We start from the raw sequence: 25,626 nt of genomic DNA, 5'->3' as shown, positions 1-25,626 counted from the left end.
GTACTTGGCTTCTAGTGGTCCTCGGCGGACTCCTTACAAGTATTATGTAAACTGTAAACTTGAGTCTGGCTAGGTGTGGTTACTAAAGTTTGTGATGCAGCACGTTCAGTTAACGGTTGCATGCTGAAGAATAAAGACGTGCAAATGCGAGCTCTGTCTGTGGCGTGGTCTGTTAACTGCTCCCCGGCGGGGAGGATGCTACAACTGGCAGCGAAATAGGGGAAACATATGGGACTGATCTCTATTAAGTATAACTTAAATGCCCATTCTGAAATAGTGAGTCAATTCCTAGCATTATTTCATGGACTCAGGAAACTTAAGACAATGAAGGTGCACCTTCACATTAATGAAGACATTCGCCCTTTTGCACAGCAACACTGTCAAATTATTATTATTATTATTATTATTTAGGTTTTTGTAGAGCGCGTAGTCACCCAAGAGTATCCCAGCGCTAAACCTCGTAGTCCTGAGGATGAAAGTAAGGGGTCCAGTCTGTTTTAGGGAAAGAGGAAAGTCTTGAGGGATTTCCTGAAGCGCTGGAGGTTAGGTTCTGATCTGATTCTTAAGGGGAGCGCGTTCCATTGTTTGGCTGTGTGGACTGAGAAGCGACGGCCTCCTGTGCGGGCCTTTTTCACCCTCGGAACCACAAGTAGGTTTTCCTGGTCTGAGCGGAGCGCTCTTGTGGGTTTATAGGGGGTGATGCATTTGTTGAGGGCTGGAGGGCCTGCATTGTGGAGTACCTTGTGAGCCAGGCATAGGGCCTTGAAAATCACTCTTTCCCTGATCGGAAGCCAATGCAGTCTTTTCAGTGCGGGTTTGGCTGATGTTCTGGCTGGGGTATTCGTGAGCAGACGGGCAGCGGCGTTTTGGGTTTTCTGCAGTATTTGAAGAGTGGATTCCGGGGCTCCTAAGTAAATGGCGTTGCTGTAGTCCAACCTGGACACAACTAGGCCTTGGATCAGTAGCAGTTGGGACTGGAACGGGAGTAGGGGGAGTACCTTTCTACATGATCTTAAAATGCCGTAGCAAATGCCGGCCGTTTTCCTTGCCTGTGTTCTGAAGGTGAGATCTTTCTCTAGCCATACTCCCAGACTCTTCACTTCCGTTTTAGGGGAAGGGGGTTCACCCAGACAGACTGGCCAGATGTTAGGGGGTAGATTCAGCGTCTTTTGACCTAGGAGAAGGATCTCCGTTTTTGACCCGTTTAACTTTAGGGCGGAGTCGCTCATCCATTGGTGTAAAGTGGAGAGGCAGTCATGAAGATTGGAAGGCTCTTGCTTGGGGTGGGAGAGAGTCACTACAAGCTGAGTGTCGTCAGCATAACTGACGATGGTGACTCCGAAAGGGGCGACCAGCTCTTCCAGTGGGGCCATGTACACGTTAAATAACGTGGGGCTTAGTGATGAGCCCTGTGGCACACCACACCGGAGGGGGGTGGCGGGGGAGCGGCTTTCACCCTCCCATACTTGGAAGGAGCGACGGTAGAGAAAGGACGAGAGCCATTTCAGTGCTGTATCCTTCACTCCGATGTATTCTAGACGTTGGTTTAGGACCTGGTGGCTGACAGTGTGGAAGGCCGCGCTCAAGTCCAGGAGGACCACTGCCACTGATCCTCCTGTATCGAGAATTTCTCTGGTCTTTTCCACTGCTGCGAGGAGAGCGGTGTCAGTGCCCTGACCTGGTCGAAAACCTGTTTGAGAGTCTTTGAGGAGATGGTTGGTTTCCAAGAAGTTGGACAATTTTTTATTTACAAATTTCTCTGCGACCTTACCAATCCACGGGAGGAGGGAGATTGGTCTGTAGTTTGATAAATCCTCAGGATCCAGTGAGGGTTTCTTAAGGAGCCCTTTAACTACCGCTTTCTTTCAACTCAAAGGGACTTCGCCTTGGGTTAGTGAGATGTTAATAAGGGCTGTCAATGGGGGCACTATGGTGTGGATGATATCTTTAAGGAATCTTACGGGTACTGGGTCGCTGGGGGCACCACTCTTAATTGAGGTAAAAATTGCCGCGACCTCCTCTGTAGTGGCAGGTCCGAAAAGCGCCAGATGGGGTGTGTCGGGTTTCGTGGAGGGGTTCCTCTGTGGGAGAGATGGGTCCTTAGCTTTTCCAGTAGTGTCTACTTTAGCGAAGGGAAGGGAGGCCAGGATTGCTTTTCACTTACAGGAAGCGGTTGAGAAATAACTAGAAACACTGTTAAAGCATGACATCATTGAGCGCTTTACTGATCTGATGCTGTGGGTTTCACTCCTTGTGGTGGTGCTAAAAAAGGGCAGTGGAGGCACATTGCACAATTGTGTTGACATGCAACAGGCCAACAAAGCAATCATAAAAGAAAGACATCCAGGTCCACACATTGCGAACAAGATCACGCAGCTGAATGGCACCAAAGTTTTCTCCTGCCTTGATTTGAAAAAAGCCTACCATGAACTTGAACTGGAAGAAAACTTTAGGTACATTATTACTATTTCAACTCATGTTTGTTTGTTCAGATATTAAAGACTCAAGTCAAGTCAAGGAAAGCTTTATTCAACTGCTTTTTTAACAATCATTAAAGACTCAGTTTTGGTGTGTCGTCAGCTGCAGAAACCTTTCAAAATCTCATTCATTGAATAATTCAGCATGTCACACATGCTTCTAACTACAGTGATGATATACTGGTGTTTGGGGCTACTCAAATGGAACATTATAAACACTCAGACAAGTATACCATCTGCTTGCCGATGCATGCATCACACTAAATGCAGAGAAGTGTGAGTTTCACAAAAACAGACTTAAATTCTTTGAGCATATTTTATCTAAAAAGAGAATTACTCTTGACTCGGAAAAAAAGGTACAAGCATTGTCAGCTACTGCCCTCCAGAAGATCTGACCATGCTACGGTCCTTCTTAGTCTACACAACCACACAATTGCCAATTCTGATAGCTATTCAACTGATCACTTTTCTCAATCACACGTGACACTCATAGTGACTGAAAAAAGACATTTTTTATAATTATTTCTTTTTAATAAAGAGTTGATTTCAAATTTAATCAGTTCATTATTATTTCAATGAACATTTTCAAGAATCATCGAACCACAGAAAAAATGTACAAACATACAACACATTACTTTTTTAACACATAAATGAAATTACATTACATTTCACATTTAAAAACAGTTAAGAGATATGGAAAAGCTCAAGTTCCAAAGAGAGTAAATAATGGAGTAAATGGAAAATAAAGGAAACTCAGAAAAAAGAAAGACGATTTCTTGAAAACAACACAAACACTAGGAGAATATCAACCAAACAGTCCTGTATTCAGGTCGTCAGACATTAATTTCATTTTACAATATAGGATACTTTTATCCTCTAGACCTGATACTTTAAACTTAAACCACACTTGTTTGGTTACAAACATAAGGTCTACGCATTTCAAACCCTTAAGGTTTTTTATAGGGTTCTCCTCAGGACCTGGAACCAGAAGTTAGAAATAAAGAGAAAAGGTGCACATGTTACCATTTAGTCACAGCACTCTTCCAGCACTTCGACCTAAACAACAACTGATGTTTAAGTTTTTACCTTATTTAAACTTTGTGGTGGCACTGCCTGTGCCCCGACAAGAATGTGGCAACTCTCACTGTTTGACAAGACCATACAGGAGAAAGAAGACAACGAAAGCTTTAGTTGAATAATCATAAGAGCACACTCAAGCTTTGTTTACAAAAGCTACAATCTACTTATTTGAAATAGTCTGCGCCATTGTCTTGAAAATTTATACTCAATGTGGCAAAATTGAGGGGGTGTCGAGAATGAAAGATCGTCTTAAAGGAAGAAAAGAGTCGAGAGTCAGAAACTGAATTTAAAGGCGCCCGTTCGCGAAAAGGAAGTGGTTCTCATACGGGAAAACCTAGGTACCTTGAGCCAGCGTCTCAAGGCTGTGCGTGGATTGAATCCATTTTGTCACTGCCAGTGAGGGTTGCATCTCTGCCAATCTAAGATTATCAAAGAAGGGGCAATTCAATCATCAGAAAATTGTCCGGGAGCAAATCGCGCTGTTTCCAAAACATTGGTGAAGACGTTACGCTCAAATCACGCTCTGGTCTGTAAAGCGAGCCAGCGCCTTATTTTCTTACCTCGGGTTGGCGTTTCAAACACCCATCCACATTGTAGCCAGCAGCGGCGCCTGCGCTCAGCGTGCATTTATATGACGATGCCGGGGGGAACAATCTTTACAACGCAACTTTTACAACGCACTACACTTACAACGCATTTTTTACAACGCAACATCCACTACAACGCATTCCATTACATCGCATGACACTACAACGCATTTTTAAAAACTACCTTTACAACGCATTCCATTACATCGCATACTACCTTTACAACGCATACCATTACAACGCATAATATTACATTGCATTTAAGGTAAGTATGCACCCCCTGGAGTTAGAATAGTACATTTTACCCCTACACTATCCAACACTTACCCTACTGTTGCATCCCCTGGAGTTAGAATAGTAAATTTTACCCCTATACTATCCAACACTTACCCTACTGTTGCACCCCCTGGAGTTAGAATAGTAATTTTTACCCCTACACTATCCAACACTTACCCTACTGTTGCACCCCCTGGAGTTAGTATAGTAATTTTTACCCCTATACTATCCAACACTTACCCTACTGTTGCACCCCCTGGAGTTAGAATAGTAATTTTTACCCCTACACTATCCAACACTTACCCTACTGTTGCACCCCCTGGAGTTAGAATAGTAATGTTTACCCCTACACTATCCAACACTTACCCTACTGTTGCACCCCCTGGAGTTAGAATAGTAATTTTTACCCCTATACTATCCAACACTTACCCTACTGTTGCACCCCCTGGAGTTAGAATAGTATTTTTTACCCCTATACTATCCAACACTTACCCTACTGTTGCACCACCTGGAGTGAGAATAGTAATTTTTACCCCTATACTATCCAACACTTACCTTGAATGCAATGTAATATAATGCGTTGTAATGGTATGCGTTGTAAAGGTAGTATGCGATGTAATGGAATGCGTTGTAAAGGTAGTTTTTAAAAATGCGTTGTAGTGTCATGCGATGTAATGGAATGCGTTGTAGTGGATGTTGCGTTGTAAAAATTGCGTTGTAAGTGCATGCGTTGTAAAAGTATGCGTTGTAACGTCATACATCCCGATGCCGGATCACGCATCACATGACCGGAATGATATCAACAAACTTTATTGCGTTCTGCAAGGGAGACATTTGTGATTCACAATGTAACCTAGAATCCATTGCATATCTCAGTCTAATTTTAAACAGAAGACTCCACTGAGCCAATTTATACATTGTAGATTTCGGAAAGTTCATTCAATCGGTCCACAGCTGTGTTGTATTTTACTATCAACATTGCTTCTCTTTGCAGTAGTGCCCTTTCCACATCACCACCTCGTGAGTCCCTTTCAATTTTGGATAAAATGGTCCATTTTAAATCACTCACTTAATAGTTTTTGAGCGGCCAACGGTGCACCAAGGGCACATTTATAGTTTGCGAATTCTGGACATATGCTGTGTCATGCGTTGGCGAGCCTCTTGATTGGTATTCCCAATATACAATTTTGGGCATGGGCATACAATACCATAAACAACGTTCTTTGTTTTGCAATTGGTAAACAATTTGTGTTTCCAGTTAATGTTATTAAAGGAGAAAAGGGAGCCTTCAATTGTTTGAGAGCAGCATACACAAGTCCCGCATTTGCGATGTCCAATAACCGGGGATAGATTCAATTGCATCCTTAATGTGCTCCTATTTTATGGTTTTTGTACTGCTGCACGGATGATCGAGTTCCCTATCCTTTTGTCTTTTTTGTGAGTAAACAAAGGTTTTTTGCACGAGCTGTGTACGTTTGGCACAAGGTGCCTATTTTGGTTAATCACCTTTTTGAGAAAATTGGTGCGTGAACAAAATGTTGTCACGCATTCAAAACGTTCAATGGAATCTTTTTTGGTTTTTTTAGCAACACTTCTCTCAGTGTCCACCATGCCCCTTTAATAGCATTCTTGAGTAATTGTACTGCTCGATTTTTCCGGTCTTATTGTGTTGAAGGGTGATTTAGGTGACTTCAGTCTCTTTCCATTCAAGTCTAAGGGTTAGAGTAGTGTATAGAGCCTATTTATTAGGCACTTCGACATGATCCTGTGTTCTTCCCCATAGATCAGGGTTTGCATACATATCCTAGGGGATAGATTCGTTAGCATTAGGGGTAATCTGTTCTGTAGTGAGGGTATTTCATGGAGCCGTGCTGAATTCAGGCCTGGTAGGCCTTAAACGGGAGAGACTCCATCTTTCCTCCTGCTCTGGCAGCTTGGGATGTTTCTAGGTCATAGGCAGTGTTTTTAGTTAGGAGGTGTTATTCGCTTGGAGAGAACCGGTTCAGGCCGGCCCTTATCGAAGGATTGTATTTTTCTTCATGCCGAAGACACTACATCAGGCCGGCCGGCTGGGAAAGTGTCCTTGGTACGGGGAGGTACAAGAATTTGGTGGGCGGCAGGTTACGGGCTGGAATTTTCCATGAGGAAATGCACATCTATATTAGTAAAAGTTTGAGGCAGATACTGGCACTTGCTTCTAGTCCATGGGCGGCACCTGGCCGTTAGTAGTAAAGCTGCTACTTATTCCAGGGAAGACAGATGACAAACTTGGAGGTGGAGAAAAACCGAGAAATAGATATTCCAAAGAGAAGAGAGTAGCCGATGAGGAAGAGGTCCCAGTGACTCGGAGAGGGAGACGGGAGTAAACCCGTGATTGCGGAGGTGTGACTTCCAGGCGAAGCCGAGGCGCAGACGAGAAGGGAACCTAGATGACCATTGAGTGCAGGCTACATACGACCAAGGTGATGTCAACCCCTTACTATTAGAGTGTACAACTTAATCTTTCACTTTTCTTTGCAGGTTATGTGATATGTATTATGTTCCGTGAGTGTGCATGTAATAACTAAATAAAGTATTCAGTTTGTAGTAAAGCAATATGTGCTACGTGTTCTTGTGTAAGAGGGTAACCTATTCTTCTAGTCAGCTGTGACTTCTGAATAAGGGAGAAAGGAGCCCTTCGAACTGGGGAACAAGTTGTGCTCAACTAGCTGTCTTTGTGTGATCTGATATATAGTAACACTGATTCCCTTGTTGTATGTCGTGGTAATTATAGGATGAACTCGTGCTAAGGCTGCCGTCTGGGCAGGAAGTCCTGGGTCCGTTTGGGACCGCGAGGCTGTGACTGCCGTCTGGGCAGGAAGTCTGTGGCTGCCGTCTGGGCAGGAAGTCCTGGGTCCGTTTGGGACCGCGAGGCTGTGACTTGTCTAAGGCTGCCGTCTGGGCAGGAAGTCCTGGGTCCGTTTGGGACCGCGAGGCTGTGGCTGCCGTCTGGGCAGGAAGTCCTGGGTCCATTTGGGACCGCGAGGCTGTGGCTGCCGTCTGGGCAGGAAGTCCTGGGTCCGTTTGGGACCGCGAGGCTGTGGCTGCCGTCTGGGCAGGAAGTCCTGGGTCCATTTGGGACCGCGAGGCTGTGACTGCCGTCTGGGCAGGAAGTCTGTGGCTGCCGTCTGGGCAGGAAGTCCTGGGTCCGTTTGGGACCGCGAGGCTGTGACTTGTAGGTCTTGGTATATATAGTAGGAATTCCCTGTCCTTAGGTGGTACATATATGTGGTTATTTAGGTGTGAATAGGCCCTAGGGAGGGGGTAACGTTCTGGTTTGGGTTAGAGAGGCTCTGCTGAGCGGGTTCTATCTGATCCGAAAACCCAAGCAGAACATTTGGCGTCACGAACCGTTTACGAAACCTGTGTGCGTTGTGGTTGTTTTGTGTTTGCTTTCGGCGCGTGCGTGGTTTTGTTTGCATTTTATTTTTGTATATTTCTGTGTATAGTTTTTTTTTTTTTTTTCTTCCTTCTTTTCTTTTTCTTCTTTTCTTCTTTTTCCTTTTTCACGATGTTTTCTAGAAGGTCTAAATCTACTTTTAAGTTGCCCGTTGACATTCCCGGATGGGATTCAACGCCTTATGAAGCCTTGGCCCGTGAGTGGGCTGATTCTACTGGTTTGAGTGAGAATTGGAATTCTTCTTTGGAGCTGGCAGAGCCGGCTGATGTGATTGCTTGTTTGCAGAAGGCACCCGTATCGAAGGGTGAGGAGATTCCCATTTTGGGGCGCAGAGGTTGGATTCTTTTGTCTGCATACAGGATTCTGCATGAGAGATTGTTGAAGTTACAGATATCTCTTAAAGATGTGGAAGCGCACTTTGTTGAGATTCAGAATTCTCATACTTTGTTGCGGTGTCAAAATAAGTTGCTTGCTGATAAACTTGAGACTTACCAAACTATTGCCGAACGGGCGGCTGTGCGAATTGCTCGTTATAAATACAAGAACAGGCGCGGTCGGGTTTCGACGCGAAAGGTGCGTCTGGTCGTGGCGACAGCCGGGCTGGATTGGAATCCTGATGAATGGGATGGTAATATCTGGAACTCGACTGATTCTTGTTCCTCGGGTGAGGAGTCTGCCAAGCGCGAGTCTTCTCGCTCCCGCCATGATTGTAAGTCTGCTTCTCGCACCTTTGATGGTGCACCCCGTGATTACGCTCGTTCTTCGAGTGGGATCAATGCTTCTTACACTGATTGTCCCTCTACGAGTACTGATCGGGCTCCTTGTGATGCTCGTCCCGCGGTTTCTGCGCATCCAGTTTTCCGTCGGAAGTTGCAGCAGTCTCCCAATGCTCCGCAGGGTATTTCTTTGGACTGTTTAGAAGACTTTACTCAGCAGGAAATTAGTGATATTTTGCAGCGATTTCGGCAGCGAGCTGGTGAGTCCTTGCTCACATGGATGGTGCGCCTTTATGAACTGGGCGCTGCTGGTATTATGTTGGATACTGGCGATTGTTTAAAGTTCTGTTCCTTGAGTTTGGATTCTACTGTGCAGGATCATTTTCGTAACTATAATGGTGTTGGTCAGATTTCTTTACTCCAATTGGCGACTGAGGGTTGTAATCTAAAATATCCTACTGAATCTGACTGGCCTGTGAATGACAAGCCGTGGTATACTTTGCGTGATGCTGCTCAACGTCTCAAAGAGGAGGTGATGAAAACGGCAATTTTTCTGGGTACTGCTGACAGGTTGCTTGATGGTTCGTTGACATCTTCTGTGCGGAACCGTATCATTCGATCTTCCCCTGTTGCCTATAAGCAGGTCATGATGACTTTATTGATTAATCAGACTGGTAATGTGTTATCTACGGTTTTGGAATCCGTGCGCCAACTCGGTGAGTTGGGTGAGTGGTTTAAACCTGAACGTCAGTCCCGGCCTGACACTCGTACTCCTGGTGAAAATAAACTTACTAGACGTGATATTTTTTCTGGTCTTCTGGCTGATGGTGTGCGGAGGGAGGACATTGATGGTGAGACTACCGCTCGTTTGTGGGAGTTGTTTCGCAAATGTGGCTTGGATCGAAAGGAGGGTGCCCGGCGTGTTCGGACCACTGAGTGTGATCGTGGTGGTTCTGACGGTAGCGGTGATGATGACCGCCGTGGGCGCTCTGTTCGTCGTGATGATCGACGTTCTGCACGTGATGTGTCCCCCCCGTCGAGAGAGAGACAGGGAGAGAGAGGGGGAAAGAGAAAGGGGGAGAACTGACTATGTTTACAGCAGACGTAGAGATGATAGGGATCAATCCCCTGAGTTGAGGAGGAGAGAGGATCGTCACAGTTTGGTCGATCGTAACCCGCAGTACAATGCAGAAGATACGAATCCGTTCCGTACTGGGAATGGATATGAACAGGAGGTACCGATACCTAAGAAGCGTGAGAGTCTTTATCCTGATTTATCCTGGTATACAGAATGCAGTAAGAATGATTAGGAAAGAGGTCAAGCTCCGGTACACAGATGGGCTCACAGAGATAATAGACCCTATGTAGATATTGACATTTATTGGAGACATCGTAATATCCAAAGGGCCCGAGCATTGGTAGATACAGGAGCGGAGGCCACTCTTATTCATGGAAAATCGAAGAAGTTTACAGGTCAGCCTTTTACTATTACCGGATTAGGTGGAAAAGAAACCCCTGCAGTTCAAACTTTGCTTGAAATGAGAATAGGTAGAATTCCTAGAAAAGAGTATTCTGTACTAGTAGTGCCACTTCTAGAATTCATAATTGGGATTGATATTTTGAGAGGAATGACTTTGCATCTAGATGACGGATGTTACCAATTTGGAACAACGCATTATATATCGTCCAGACCTATACGGGTTGGTCGTTTAAGAATGCCCCCCATACAAGTTCCCCATGCGACAAAAGTGGTTTGTCAGAAGCAGTATCGTATTCCAGGTGGTCATGAGGAGATTAGTACCACTATTCAGGAGTTAGTGGAGGCAGGAGTCATAACCCCAGTTACTTCTGCTTGGAATAATCCTGTTTGGCCGGTGCGTAAGAGTGATAACTCTTGGCGCATGACCGTTGATTATCGAGAATTGAACAAGCACACACCCTCTTTGACTGTTGCAGTACCGGATGTTATTACACTAATTGAGAGAATCCAAAAGCATCCAGGTACATGGTACGCGTCCATTGATATTGCTAATGCTTTCTTTTCAATTCCGATTGCCCCAGAGTGTCAGGAACAATTCAGTTTTACGTGGAACGGGCGTCAGATGACGTTTAGAAGTCTTCCCCAGGGCTATGTGCATAGTCCTACGATATGTCACCGGCTGGTGGCAGAGCATTTGGCTGAGGTACCGGTTCATCCCCAAATTCAGATATGTCATTATATTGATGATGTTTTGATCCAAGGCGAAACACAAGAGGAAGTTCAGACCCAATTAGACAGAGTCATTGAGTGCCTGCGTGAGAAAGGTTGGGAAATCAACCCAGATAAATTGCAAGGTCCGTCCCAGGCTGTAAAATTTTTGGGTATTAATTGGCATGAAGGGCACCGTGAAGTGATCCCTCAGGTTAAACAGAAGATTCTTGATTTTGCAGTTCCTAGAAATAGGAAAGAAGCCCAGAGCTTCATTGGTCTGTTTGGCTTTTGGCGCCAGCATATTCCTCATTTGAGTCAAATATTGGCCCCCTTGTACCGGGTCACGCGTAAAAAGAATGCATTTGAATGGGATAAACCACAGCAAGATGCGTTTAGTCTGGCAAAAGAGGCAATTCAACATGCTCTGGATTTATGGCCTGTACGTGATGGTGACGTGGATTTGAATGTGTCTGTACAGGGCCTTTATGCAAATTGGAGTTTGTGGCAGAAACAAGGCAGGAGTAAAGTACCGTTAGGTTTTTGGACCAAAAAGTTACCTGATGCTGGTGAGCGTTACACACCCTTTGAGAAACAGTTACTTGCTTGTTATTGGGCTCTGGTGGATACCGAGCAATTGACTTTGGAACATGATATAGTTCTGCGTCCGGAAATTCCTATCATGCAGTGGGTTCTGAGTTCGCCGAAAACTCACCGAATTGGACACGCTCAAGAGGAGAGTGTGATTAAATGGAAATGGTACATACAAGACAGGGCACGTGTGGGCCCGAAAGGAGTTGCTTCTTTACATGAGCAGGTGGCGCGAGCGCCATCGACTGAGACTGAGAGTGAATGTTCCGTACCTTTAGCACAGGAGTCTCCTGTCAAGTGGGGTAAGCCTTTTGATGATTTGTCCGCAGCGGAAAGAAACCATGTTTGGTTCACTGATGGTTCAGCGAGGTTTATAGGGATGACACGGCACTGGAAGGCGGTGTCCTATAATCCGGTCACACAGAAATTGTTGAGCACAACTGGTGAAGGTAAAAGCAGCCAATTTGCCGAGCTTTACGCTGTTTACCAAGTTTTGAAACAAGAGTTACCTGGTACATGTCATATTTTCACTGATTCTTGGTCTACTGCCAATGGACTGGCTGTTTGGTTGCCAACTTGGCATTCCCATAATTGGAAGTTACATTCCAAAGAATTATGGGGAAAAGAGTTATGGCAAGAAATTTGGGAGATGCTCCCACAGAGTACTGTTACAATCTTCCATGTGGACGCTCACACCCCGATAGATTCTCTTGACAAATTTTTTCATAACATTGCAGATGAGAAGTCTAAAATTGCTGAGGCAGTGGTGGACAGGCAAGATTCTGATATTGCGGGATTGGCGAAATGGGCACACCAGAAGGCAGGACATTTTGGAGAGAAGGCCACTAGCAGGTGGGCTGCTGATCGAGGAATTTATATTCCCTTAGATTTAATCAAAAATGTTATTTTACACTGCCCCGTTTGTCAGCATATCAGACGGCGTAAGGTACCCCAAATTGTTAAAGGTCATTTACATCGCGGCAAACTGCCCGCTCAAATTTGGCAGATCGATTACATTGGTCCACTTCCCATGAGTAGGAATTGTCAATATGTTTGCACTATTGTTGATACATACAGTGGCCTGCTGGTAGCCCTTCCCTGTAAGCAAGCTACCCAATTGAATACCATTAAAACATTAGAATTAATTATGATGTACTATGGTGTGCCATTCCAAATTCAATCTGATAATGCATCCCACTTTCGTGGAAGATTGGTACAGGAATTCTGTGCGGAAAACAATATTGAATGGATATTCCATATCCCCTACTACCCACAGGCCTCGGGCCTGGTGGAGAGATTGAATGGCCTGCTAAAGGACCAGCTGCGTAAGTTAACGGATGACAAGTATAAAAATTGGCGAGACTTTTTGCCCCAAGCACTATTGATTTTGAATAATCGTCCTTTTTTAAATGCTGAATCTCCACTTATGCGTTTGTTTCCCCCGAATGCTGAGGCTATGCCTAATGAAATCAGAGAAACTGTGATGTATTGGGAAATTACTCCCGGAGCTTTGGCTCCATGTAGAGCGACCCCAGGGTCGGCAGGTTTAGACTTGCATGCTATGGATGACATTGTTATAAAAAGTAGAGATCGAGTCATCATAGAGACAGGTGTTGGTGTTCAGATACCACCTGGAAATTTCGGATTGATCGCCCCTAGATCGGGGTTGGCTGTAAAAGGCATTCAGGTGCTTGGAGGAATTATCGACAGTGATTATCAGGGAGAGATTAAGGTGCTCCTGCTGAATAGCAGTGAGGTTGACTTACTGATACATCGCACTGACCGAGTGGCTCAATTACTCATAATGCCTGTTTTCAGTGGTGTATTAATGAAAGGCACTGCTCCAACGTTGCTAACTGTACGTGGCCAGAAAGGTTTTGGCTCCACGGATAATCCTGGGGCCAGAGTTTGGGTGCAGTCGCCTAAGAATCCCCCTGAACAAGCAGAGGTCATTGCCACCGGTCAGGATAATACCATTTTGGTTATGAGACCAGGGAAAGATAGCTGGGAAGCGGTCCCGGCTGATAAATGTTATTTACGAGAATGATTAATGCCTGTATTTGGTTCTCTTTCAGATCATTCTTTGGATTGTTGCTGCAGGATGTGTCGGAGCCAGACTGTTTTCGGACTGGTACGACGAAAAAGGAGGGATCCTATCAACCCGGGATGAACTGGGAACCCGAGTGTTGCGTTCCTTCGCTGCATGGGATTCATCATCGAACTTTTGGACCGCACTTGCTAAGCGGGTGACTGACGCCCCTCACTTCTGTTTGACACCGATGAGATCTGTACATGACATTCTGGCGACCTGCCTGGTTGCTGTCCCCGCCTCATTGGAAACTTTAACTCATATTTTTAATGTCTCGAAGGCCCGTCCCAATATTCTCCTGGGTGATTTTGCTACCCATGTATATTGCCCCCTATGTATTGAATTGCCGAACGAGCAAACCCCCATCCAGTCCCAAATACTTACTTATAATATCACACAAGGTGATTTGTGCTTCTTTCTTACGTGTAATCCTAGTGCGATCTCTGAATGTCTACGCCTCAAACTAAAAGGTGCCACTTCATTTACCGCTCACGAACGGACTTTGTGCTTTCAAAGGACACCGACCACATGTGTTTCAGTTCAGAACAATATGACTTGTAATAGTTTGGTAGTTACCCCCAGTCACTATCGCACGATGTTACTACCTGCCGGATGGCTTTTCTCATGTGGTAATACTTCCTGGCCATTTGTCCCTGCAAACATTTCCGGAGGCCCTTGTGCCATTACGAGACTCAGTTTGTTGATGTTCGCATCGCATCCAAATGCCAACTCTCGTGTGCTTCGAGATACTGTAATGTTACAGGAGGATTGTGACCCATCTTTGCATTTATATTCCAAGTCTGAATACCTTAGCTTAGCTGTTTCAATTATTGGTGTTCCTGCTTTGGCGGTTTATAATGCCAAATCTATTGGGAAAATGGCCTGCTGGATGGTGAAATCTATTAATCATACTTCTACAATTTTGTCTGACATGCTATTAGACGCCCAGGGTGAACGTAGGGCCATTTTGCAAAATAGAGCAGCCATTGATTATCTTTTGCTTAAACATGGACATGATTGCTCGGACTTCGAAGGTCTCTGTTGTTTTAACTTGTCTGACCATACACAATCCATTCGTGCTCACATCGACAAGTTGCGTGACTTAACAGAAGAAGTTAGAAAACACATTGACCAGGGCTGGTTTGACTGGCTCTTTAATTGGTTACCTGACATACACATGCTACGCCAAATATTAGGTGGTATTTTGATTGCTGTTGCTGTTTTGATTTCTATCTGTTGCTTGATTCAGTGTATTCCTTCATTACTTCAATTCTACACACTTGGTACTAGACATAGATCAGTTAGCTTTGTTTCATATTATTCTTCCACAGATGTTAGCTCCATTTAATGAATGTATAATAGACTGAAGTCAAGGGTGAAATGTACTGCTCGATTTTTCCGGTCTTATTGTGTTGAAGGGTGATTTAGGTGACTTCAGTCTCTTTCCATTCAAGTCTAAGGGTTAGAGTAGTGTATAGAGCCTATTTATTAGGCACTTCGACATGATCCTGTGTTCTTCCCCATAGATCAGGGTTTGCATACATATCCTAGGGGATAGATTCGTTAGCATTAGGGGTAATCTGTTCTGTAGTGAGGGTATTTCATGGAGCCGTGCTGAATTCAGGCCTGGTAGGCCTTAAACGGGAGAGACTCCATCTTTCCTCCTGCTCTGGCAGCTTGGGATGTTTCTAGGTCATAGGCAGTGTTTTTAGTTAGGAGGTGTTATTCGCTTGGAGAGAACCGGTTCAGGCCGGCCCTTATCGAAGGATTGTATTTTTCTTCATGCCGAAGACACTACATCAGGCCGGCCGGCTGGGAAAGTGTCCTTGGTACGGGGAGGTACAAGAATTTGGTGGGCGGCAGGTTACGGGCTGGAATTTTCCATGAGGAAATGCACATCTATATTAGTAAAAGTTTGAGGCAGATACTGGCACTTGCTTCTAGTCCATGGGCGGCACCTGGCCGTTAGTAGTAAAGCTGCTACTTATTCCAGGGAAGACAGATGACAAACTTGGAGGTGGAGAAAAACCGAGAAATAGATATTCCAAAGAGAAGAGAGTAGCCGATGAGGAAGAGGTCCCAGTGACTCGGAGAGGGAGACGGGAGTAAACCCGTGATTGCGGAGGTGTGACTTCCAGGCGAAGCCGAGGCGCAGACGAGAAGGGAACCTAGATGACCATTGAGTGCAGGCTACATACGACCAAGGTGATGTCAACCCCTTACTATTAGAGTGTACAACTTAATCTTTCACTTTTCTTTGCAGGTTATGTGATATGTATTATGTTCCGTGAGTGTGCATGTAATAACTAAATAAAGTATTCAGTTTGTAGTAAAGCAATATGTGCTACGTGTTCTTGTGTAAGAGGGTAACCTATTCTTCTAGTCAGCTGTGACTTCTGAATAAGGGAGAAAGGAGCCCTTCGAACTGGGGAACAAGTTGTGCTCAACTAGCTGTCTTTGTGTGATCTGATATATAGTAACACTGATTCCCTTGTTGTATGTCGTGGTAATTATAGGATGAACTCGTGCTAAGGCTGCCGTCTGGGCAGGAAGTCCTGGGTCCGTTTGGGACCGCGAGGCTGTGACTGCCGTCTGGGCAGGAAGTCTGTGGCTGCCGTCTGGGCAGGAAGTCCTGGGTCCGTTTGGGACCGCGAGGCTGTGACTTGTCTAAGGCTGCCGTCTGGGCAGGAAGTCCTGGGTCCGTTTGGGACCGCGAGGCTGTGGCTGCCGTCTGGGCAGGAAGTCCTGGGTCCATTTGGGACCGCGAGGCTGTGGCTGCCGTCTGGGCAGGAAGTCCTGGGTCCGTTTGGGACCGCGAGGCTGTGGCTGCCGTCTGGGCAGGAAGTCCTGGGTCCATTTGGGACCGCGAGGCTGTGACTGCCGTCTGGGCAGGAAGTCTGTGGCTGCCGTCTGGGCAGGAAGTCCTGGGTCCGTTTGGGACCGCGAGGCTGTGACTTGTAGGTCTTGGTATATATAGTAGGAATTCCCTGTCCTTAGGTGGTACATATATGTGGTTATTTAGGTGTGAATAGGCCCTAGGGAGGGGGTAACGTTCTGGTTTGGGTTAGAGAGGCTCTGCTGAGCGGGTTCTATCTGATCCGAAAACCCAAGCAGAACAGTAATTTTCTGGGATAGCCTCGAGTTTTCAGTTTCTCAAAGAGGTTATTTGAATGAAGCATGTATTCCTCTTTTGTTGAGCAGTTGCGTTTCACCCTTAAAAACTGCCTAACAGGAAGATTGTCATACAAACTGCGTGGATGGTGGCTTGTATAGTGGAGGGCTTTATTTCTGTCTGTGGGCTTTGTATATAGCGAAGTAATGAGCGTCCCATGAGAGCCATAGACCTCTACATCCAGAAATATCATGGTACTAGAGCTGAAGTTCAAGCTGAATTTAATATCTGGGGAACGTTCATTCAACCAAGTGTGAAGTGCCAAAAGCTCATTTGATGTCCCATTCCAAATTAGGAGAATGTCATTGATGTAACGGACATAGCTGGATATTTGTTACAAAAACGGATTATTATAGAAAAAACGTTATTCAAATTTTGCTATAAAGAGGACCGCCAATTTCGGCGCATGGCGATCCCTTTAGTCTGAAAATAGTTGTTACAATCGGTCCTTCTTAGGCATGGTCAGCTACTGCTTCAGATACATTCATGATTTTGCCACTGAGAGTGTCCCTTTAAGAGAACTTACAAAGCAAGATTTTCCGTTTGAAAGGTCATCTGAATGTGACTGGAGTTTCAAGAAAATAAAACACGCAATTTAAAATGCAACTGAAATTGCTTACTTTGATCGGAAATTGCATAAAGAAATTGGGGTGGATGCAAGCCCGGTGGGGCTGGGTGCGATCTTTGCTTAACATAATGGACAGCCCGACACATTGTGCCTATGCTAGCCGGTGTCTATCTCAGACTGAACGTGCTTTTTCTCAACCTGAGAAAGAAAGCTTAGGTGTAGTATGGGAGTATGAACACTTCCATGTGTTTCTGTACAGAAAGCCTTCACCCTTGTAACGGATTATCAGGCATTGGTCACCATTTTCGGAAATCCAAAGGCCTAGATGCCTCCTCGCATCGAGAGATAGGGGTTGCATGTGTAGGAGTATGATTACACTATTGTGCACAAACTAGGCAAGGATCAAAACCCAGCAACTATCTTTCACGAGTCATAGTACAATGTCCAAAGGGGCTGAGGCCTACATCACTTTCATAGTGAAGTCAAGTGTGCCTGCAGCTCTTCCTATTGAACAGATTCTGACAGATACTAGTACTGACAAAGAAGTGTTCAAGCTTAAAGAAATCATTGCAACACAATCATGGAGGAAACATACTCGACCTCTTACAGATGATGTTGAGTACCAGAAATTCAAGAATGTTTGGGAAGAACTTTCTGTTACACACGATGGTGTCATACTAATAGGGATAAGAATAGTTGTCCTTGAATGCCTGAGGCAACAAGTTATTGAACTGGCAGACGAAGGACATCGCAGCATTGTCGCCACTTAAAGAGCTCTCAGGGATATTTGTGGTTCCTGCGCCTTGATGAATGAGTTGAAAGGGAACTGAAAACTTGTCAGCTGTGCAACTGTCTGTCCCTCAAAATGACTCAGCACTCGCTGAATATGTCTGGTCTCCCTAAACAGGCCTGGGAGAGGATTGCGGTTGACTTCTTCGGACCCTTGAACAATGAACATCATCTCATGGTAGTTGTCGATGAGTACTCACGTTTTCTTCTAGTGGAAGACATATCATCAACCACACATGACAAAGTCATTGAAAGGCTGGATGACATTTTCTCAGCATGGGGTGTTCCTTCCATTCTCAAATCTGACAGTGGTCCACCCTTCAATTGCAGAGAGTTCAAAGACTTTTTTAATCGTTTAAATATTAAACATCCAAAAAGTACACCACTCTGGCCATAGGCAAATGGCACTGTAGAAAGATTTATGAGCATTTTGAGAAAGGTGGTTCAGCATGCTGCACTTGAAGGAATCAACCTCAAGTTAAATTTACGTCCACCCATCCATGCCTACCGTTCCACTCGTCATTCCACAACAGGAGAAGGTCCTGCCACCTTGCTGTTCGGGAGAACTCTTGGAACGAAGATAACACAATGGATCACCAGTCTGTCAATAGACCCTGATGAGATTCACATCACTGACACCTCTAAACAAATGCACAATTAAGGCTTACGCAATAAGCACTGATGCGCTCAAGACACAGTCTTCAAGAAAGGAGACTGAGTTCTTTTCAAGCAAAAATGGACTTGCAAGACTGATGCTCAGTTTGATACTGAACTGCTAAGAGTTGTGGAGAGCAAAGGAGATTTGGTAACTGTCCAATGACCTGGAAAATCCATAACCAGAGACTCATCACACTTTAAGCATTCGCCTAGATGTGTGTAGGCTCCAGACTTCACGAGTGAGGCTAGTCCACCTGAGTGCCCAAGTCAAGCGTCCAACTCTTCTCCAGTGATGCGAGATGAAGGCATCCCTGTCCTACCTTGTATAACTAGATCTAGAAGACTGGTGCAAGTACCTCAATGACTCATTAAGGAGTTAAAATGTGTATATGTGCATAGATATGTTTGTACTTTTTAATTAACAAAGGCGGAGATGTATCCTGTGTTTGTATGTATGAGGCCTCTAGAGGTCCTCGGCGGACTCCTTACAAGTATTACATAATCTGTTGGGTGTGGTTAATCAAATTTGTGATGCAGTCTGTTCAGTTAATGGTTACATGCTGAAGAATAAAGATGTGCAAATTAGAGCTCCGTGTGTGGCGTGGTCTGTTACCTGCTCCCAGGTTGAGAAGGACGCTACACTGCTCACTGAGGTTCATTTCAATTGTCAGCTGCAAGGGCACTGAGGGATGTGGCAGGCACAGTCAGGCTTGCAAAGAACAGCATGTTGATGGTTGACTCACCTATATAACCTATCTCCGCAGGCTGAACACTTTGCCACCTGTTCTGGCCCTTTCTGAGTCAGCCCCTCAGTAAATAGGGTTTTAAATATTACTATATATTGCCAACCCTTTTACTTGGTCATTGGAGGTTTTTAGTGGTTTGCCTATTAATGGACTCGTAATTCCAACCCCAGAGACACCGGAACCATCTGGAGTGGTAGCTCTGGAGTGACAGTTGTGGCAACTCCAAGGCAATCATGGTGGATGTCAGTGTCAGGCAGATGTGAGGGACCACTTTAAGAGAACAGACAGCAAACATCTGCATCTTAACCTAAATCTCAGGTCACCAGGTGCAACATAAAATTGGGTAGAAGGAGCTATGAATCAGGTGGATTAATTAGCAACTCAGAGTATGTTTTTGATGTCTATGATGCCACTACAAACCGCTTGATGGAACGCATCCCCGTCGTTAATTTCTACCCACTCACACTTGCGTAAGCAGAAAGTTTATAACAGTCAGAGGAAATCATTGCTGACGATTATTTTCTGATAGTTATAAAAACAACTGCTGATCCTTGAAATAATGGATAGCCAGTTTAGAAAATTAAATTAACACTGATGTTAAATAAGAATTAATACTAATGTTGAATATGAATGTTGGATATGGTACACTTTTGGCCAACCTTAAATAAAAGAAATAGTTAAATAAAAGCAAACTAGAAACCATTGCAGAAAATGGGAAAAGTCATCTTTTCTTAAAAAAAGAAAAATATTCATACTCACCGTCAATTCAATGTTACGTTTCCAGGATGATGACCATGCAAATGTAAGAATTCCTTCCCCTGCAACAACAAGCATTCACTCTTTCCCCTTTTGTCCTCTAGGTGTAAACCTGTTAGTGGAGTTTCTTAGCTGTCAGTCGCACAAGCTGCATCTTATTGGAATTATGGGACTGAGTTTACTTGTACAAAGCCCTTACGACATAAGAGACACTGTGGCTTCAACTAACAGCATGCAGTACCTAACTCGGCTTTTGCAGTCTCACAGCGAAAACGTGGTCTTAAGTACTATTCGGGCTATCCGGCACATGTGCCTCGGTGTTGGTATGTCTAACTAATATAGTATAAAAATGTAATGTCTACTGTGTACTATAAGTAGCAAATGATGTCTCTTAATAATGACTTGTTGTTTGCATATATAGTTTCTTAAGGAACAGTGTAGGTCAATGGTGTAACACAAAATGTTGGGCCTCCCCTGCAGAAGGTGCTGAGCCTCCCAAAACTCACAGATAATCAATGGGCCTGTGGTGAATGGAGGCTCTTGAAAGCTATTGGGCCCTCTAAGGGGTTCCTCCCCAACCCCAAGCCACAGGGGCTTCAAGGCCCTATATTACTCCCTGGATGTAGGTCATTATGATCTGATTTCCTAGGTGAATTTTCCATTCGTCTATATTTTAAAAGTAACTGATTCCCTTAGGTCCTGATTCTCAGAGTCATTTTCAGCCGTAAACTTAAGTTCACTTCTAAAAATGGCTCAATTTATCCTGGTCACTAATTCACAGACAGGCGTAAATGGTATTACCACTGCAGATTTCTCCACCAAGAATACGTAATAGCCTGCAAGAGTAAATCCAATGCAACTTGTGGGAAGTGGGCAGATCAAGGCATAGAGTGGCTTGAAAATTCCCACCATGGAAACTGTCAGAGTTTTACACCAGCAAAGGGCTAGAGTAATACACCCTCCAGGGTGGGAAGCTGAACAGATCCATTCCAGACTTAGAGCAAGTGAAAGGAAAGGGGTTTCTCCATGCGGAAAATGTTTTTTCTATGAGGAGAAAAAATTAAGACCACAAATGGGCAATTGCATACTGGGATGTATTTCTCCAATGTTTAAAATTCCTAATGGCGGAAATGGGAGCTCAGTGAATATGTCACATGACAGTCTCAGTGGTACGCAACTGGTTCCCAGTAGTGGAAAGCTAGTATACTTTCAATTCATACTAGCTTTCAACTACTGGCACAGTTTGTGAATTCTCACAAGCATTACATCTGCACACTTTGGTGGGAGTTCTACTACTAGAGTAGCTTTACTACTTTTCGTTTATCGGTACTCATGTAAGTACTTTTGTGTGTACAGGAATAGGAGTCATTTAAAGGGAAGAATTCTTACCTAAACGCCTTTAGCCTATGAGGTTTTCTGTCGTTCTGTGTAATTCTAGACAAACTGAGAACAGACCTATTTGTATGTAGGTTGGATCTTAAAATTCTTTACTGGTTGCAAAAATATTGGTCATAAATTGTAACCAGTATTTTGTGACCAGCAAATGGTCCATCTGGTGCCAAGTTTCCAACCAAGATAATCAAAGTTCACCCCCAAACCTCTGCCATTCTCCATCCCTTTTTAGGTCAAACCTGTCTGTTGTGTGGCAAACTGTGGCTTGCCGAAACATAGAGCGGCCTGGAACCAGCACATTGGTTACTAGTCTGCCGCTGATTGCCCTGTCAAATCCTTTGGGTGCCCCATATCTAGTGTTTTTCCTGCCATATATTGTGTATTTTGTGTGTGTGTGCTTTGTTATATGTATGTGGCACCTGGAGAGCATATGTAGGGTGAATGCTTTCTCTAAAGGATACAGCTTTGATTCTGGATAGGATGATGGTTCCACTGCATGGTGTCTTCATTGTCTTTGGGCGTAAAAACTTGCATTTTTGCCCTAATGCCACGATCCTGTAGCTTTCAAAGGGGCTGGAGAGAATGTACATTACACACACACTTAATCAGTTTTACTCCACTGTACTGACACCTACCTTTTCCTCCTTTATGTGTTCTGCTGTGTGAAAACCATTAACATGGGGAATTTATGTACAGCTGTATGTCTCTAATAACCAAAACACCATGACTGGGTTGGACAAGTTTGTCCCCTGCAGGCTGCATTAGAAAACAGCTCAAGAACACGACCAAGAAATAACACACATGTCCTCCTGATTGGTGAATTACTTTGAATTTAAAATTAAGTTTATACTTTCGTTGTGTCTGGCTCCCCACTAACTTTTATGTTTTCTTGACTTTGAAGGCACTTTACGTGCCAGTCCGGAGAAAACATTTGCCATAGAAAAGACCTTGCCTGTTGCTGTTTTCCCCCTCAAATTCAATACCATACCTAGACACCGGAGAAGCCCCACATTTGTGAACAATTTCAAAGAAAGTAAGGCTGTACTGCCAGTGAGCAGTAAGGAGCAGGCCTTGACCAAGAGGAAGCTCAGCGCCTAGGCCAGAATGACTAAATCCATATATAGAGTACTTTTTGAGAGTGTGATCCCATGAGCCGTAAGGATCTTGCATCCAGTTACACAGTGTCAACAGAAGGGCAACTACGTGACCAGAATTCAAGAAGCTGTAGAGACATTTCCTGTGACCTTAAAGTGTGTTGAGTCTGTAAACTCCATGGCTTCCATTTGCCATTCTTGACGATATTCTTGACAGTATGGAGCTCATATATGCTCTGATCTATCACCAGACGAACCTGGTGTTTTTTTCCCCCTTCTTCTATTCAATTATTACGATGTTATTATTTTGGCTGAAACTGGTTGCACTTGTTCGGTAGCCATTTGAGAAGTCTATTAAACCCTGACCTTTCTGGAGTTAAGTGCATTTAAATTTGTGGTTGACTACTCTTTCTAAATTCCAGTTCCCAGTTCCATCTCATAGACTCAATGGATCCCATGTGTGCCCTGATGCCAGCAACTGAAAATCTTGTCAGTCACTGGCCTATTTCCAAATGCCTTTGAAGTTTTGTACCCCACAATACTTTGCCCATAATAGATCACATCTAACCCTCCTTCAAAGACATTAGACCACTTACAGTGCCCCGTCTAGTGATTGCGCCATGTACACCAGTACTCAGGATTTCCTGAGCCAAGGTAGTCTCTTTAGTTTGGACACTTAGTATATTGTAGATTTGCCTTTAGCTCCCTAAACCTGATTTGTGACTTGAGTGAGACCCTATTCCAATTCTAATTCTCTATGAACTGTTGCATGGGGAATTCAGCTAACCAACCTTGTCCCTAAATTTACCAAGAAACTTTGTCTTAGGGCTGACAGATCATAACCAAAGCAATCTAGATACAATGTTCAAGTTTCAAGAAATCTGTATTCATTATAAAAAAGATACACCACAAAAGACAACAATTCAGACACAATTTAAAAACAAGTAAAATCCATAAAACGATTTAAATAACAATTATTAGATCTCATGGCACACTTTACCATTTCATGCATAAACAACAAAAATGGTACAAGGAGAGATGTAACAAAGCCATCTCCTCACACCATATAAAGACATAAGGCAAGATTGTCAACAAGACAAAGTAAGCTTATATCAAGAAAGTGCTAGATGCGGATAAAAACAACTGTGCGACATAGTGCTTTTAAGGTCATATTCCATAATTATCAGAAGTACAATGGTACATATACCAAAAAATGCTTTGTGCGAATAAAAACACAGGTAAGCGAAAAAGTGCGGTGTGCAAAAGATAGGAAGAATGCCCTTCCCTGGTTGGGCAGCCTTCACCACAAGGGATGCGGAGACAGATGTTTATTTCCTCACTAGCGTTCGCAGTCGAACTGCAGCGGATAAAAAAGTGTGTACCATCATGTGTATAGGCGCAGTTTGCAATAGTTGCAAGTAACACAGAATACAGAAAAATAGAAATGCAAGAGAGACTGAACCGTTGAAGAAATACACAGGCAGGGCTCCAAAGACAAATCACGGTAAACAATACTAGGGTAGGATACCAAATAGTGAGCAATGCCAAAACTAAATATAATTCAAAAAAATCTTTTTGAGTGGGAAAGAGGGAACAACAAATATGGTTCCATATTTATGGTAGTAACAAGTGGGAGAAAGTCCTGTAACGGCTTCTTTCTTAACTCTTTCTCATGCCGCTGCCGGGCACATAGGGCAAAGAAATCACATTTTAGTTGTTTTTACGAAATGGAGGCCATTAAGAGCAGACTGTCAAACAAACTAGATGCAACGTAATTCTCTGTCTAGCCTCTCTGCAGCTTTTGCTGACTACATTTAAACAAACGGAAGTAAACCTACGTCAACTAGGGAATTCCAAATCGTTCCCTCAATGGCATTGGCAGAAGGGCCACATGTTAGCCAACCATTTCTTGTTTTTTGGTTACATCTTAATTATAACCCCAATTGTGTTGATTTGTAAGAAAAGACATTGGGCTTCAATTACACTTTGGCAGAACAGGAGCATCAGCTTAACTCGAGGTGCTTCAGCCACGTCAACCTTGTGGTTCCCCTACCTCATTTGGAATAAGGGAAATCCCAGGGTTTCTGATGCCAGAGCATCAGCTGGCTCTGCCATCAGGAACCCATCAGAACTCCACACATAAAAAGGTAGGCCTTTCCTATCTTTTAAAGTGCAGAATACCCGGCCGACTGCTGTATCCCCGCAGTCATAAAGTTACTATTAATCACAGTTTTGATCATCCTGAAAAAGAGTAAACTTACACAAACTTGTAAGTTTACCTTTGTGAATCAGATCCCTAGTTTGGGAGTTTGTTTCACTAAAACAAAAAGTTTAACAGATGGGCCAAGAAAGCATGGCAAATGCTTAGAAAGCTTCTCTGACTTTAGTTCAGTGTCCACACCACTAGGAGCACAGATAAGATCTCAAAATATGTGTTATGTTGCGTCTGAGATGTAACCCACAGCCATCGAAGAAGAAGCATTGACCACTGAACTTCATTATCACTTGATAGTCAAGTGCCTCAAGGAAGTACTTTGATAACCCTTTGGATTGTACCAGTCTTGGTGGTCTTCGCACACCACAGACGACAAACAGTAACCATCACAGGAACTGCCCTGTAACCTCTGATCACTGCAATACCCCAAGGACAGGCCTGTAAAGCACTCACTCTTTTAACTGTGTATGCAATTCAAGAGACGGGTCCTGGGTTTCATTGGCACAGAGCCTGAGTGCATGAAATGCAAAGGGAATGGGACCTCCCTTGACACGATACCCCCATGAGTGGGGATGCTACAAAAGATACCCACCCTTTGGGTGGCATACACTGTATGCCTGCATCAGGGGAGTGCTGGCTTCACACGTTTCACAGTGAGAGGATCATCTGGTGCTTAGGGAATGTCCTTATTTCTGTCATGAATGGTCCAGTACAAAAGAGTTAACAGCTCTCAAGGGATGTACCTATGCTCGTGCTATCTATCTGTCTATCTATATAGGGATTTGTAGAGTGCA

General features: G+C 44.1%; 1 protein-coding gene across 2 annotated transcripts in view; it reads left to right on the top strand.

Annotated features, from left to right (window-relative positions):
• Window positions 1-25,626, top strand: part of LOC146775949 (uncharacterized) — a 790,744-nt gene that overhangs the window by 591,036 nt on the left and 174,082 nt on the right. For both annotated transcript variants that reach the window (XM_085637356.1, XM_085637355.1), the window contains exon 6: window positions 20,236-20,454. In XM_085637356.1, coding sequence (XP_085493482.1) covers window positions 20,236-20,454 — 219 coding nt within the window. The remainder of the gene's footprint in view (window positions 1-20,235; window positions 20,455-25,626) is intronic.

Source organism: Triturus cristatus, chromosome 12, assembly GCF_964204655.1.
Source record: "Triturus cristatus chromosome 12, aTriCri1.1, whole genome shotgun sequence".
Taxonomy (NCBI): domain Eukaryota; kingdom Metazoa; phylum Chordata; class Amphibia; order Caudata; family Salamandridae; genus Triturus; species Triturus cristatus.
Note: the sequence above shows the minus strand (reverse complement) of the source record. Positions and strands in the feature narration are given on the sequence as shown.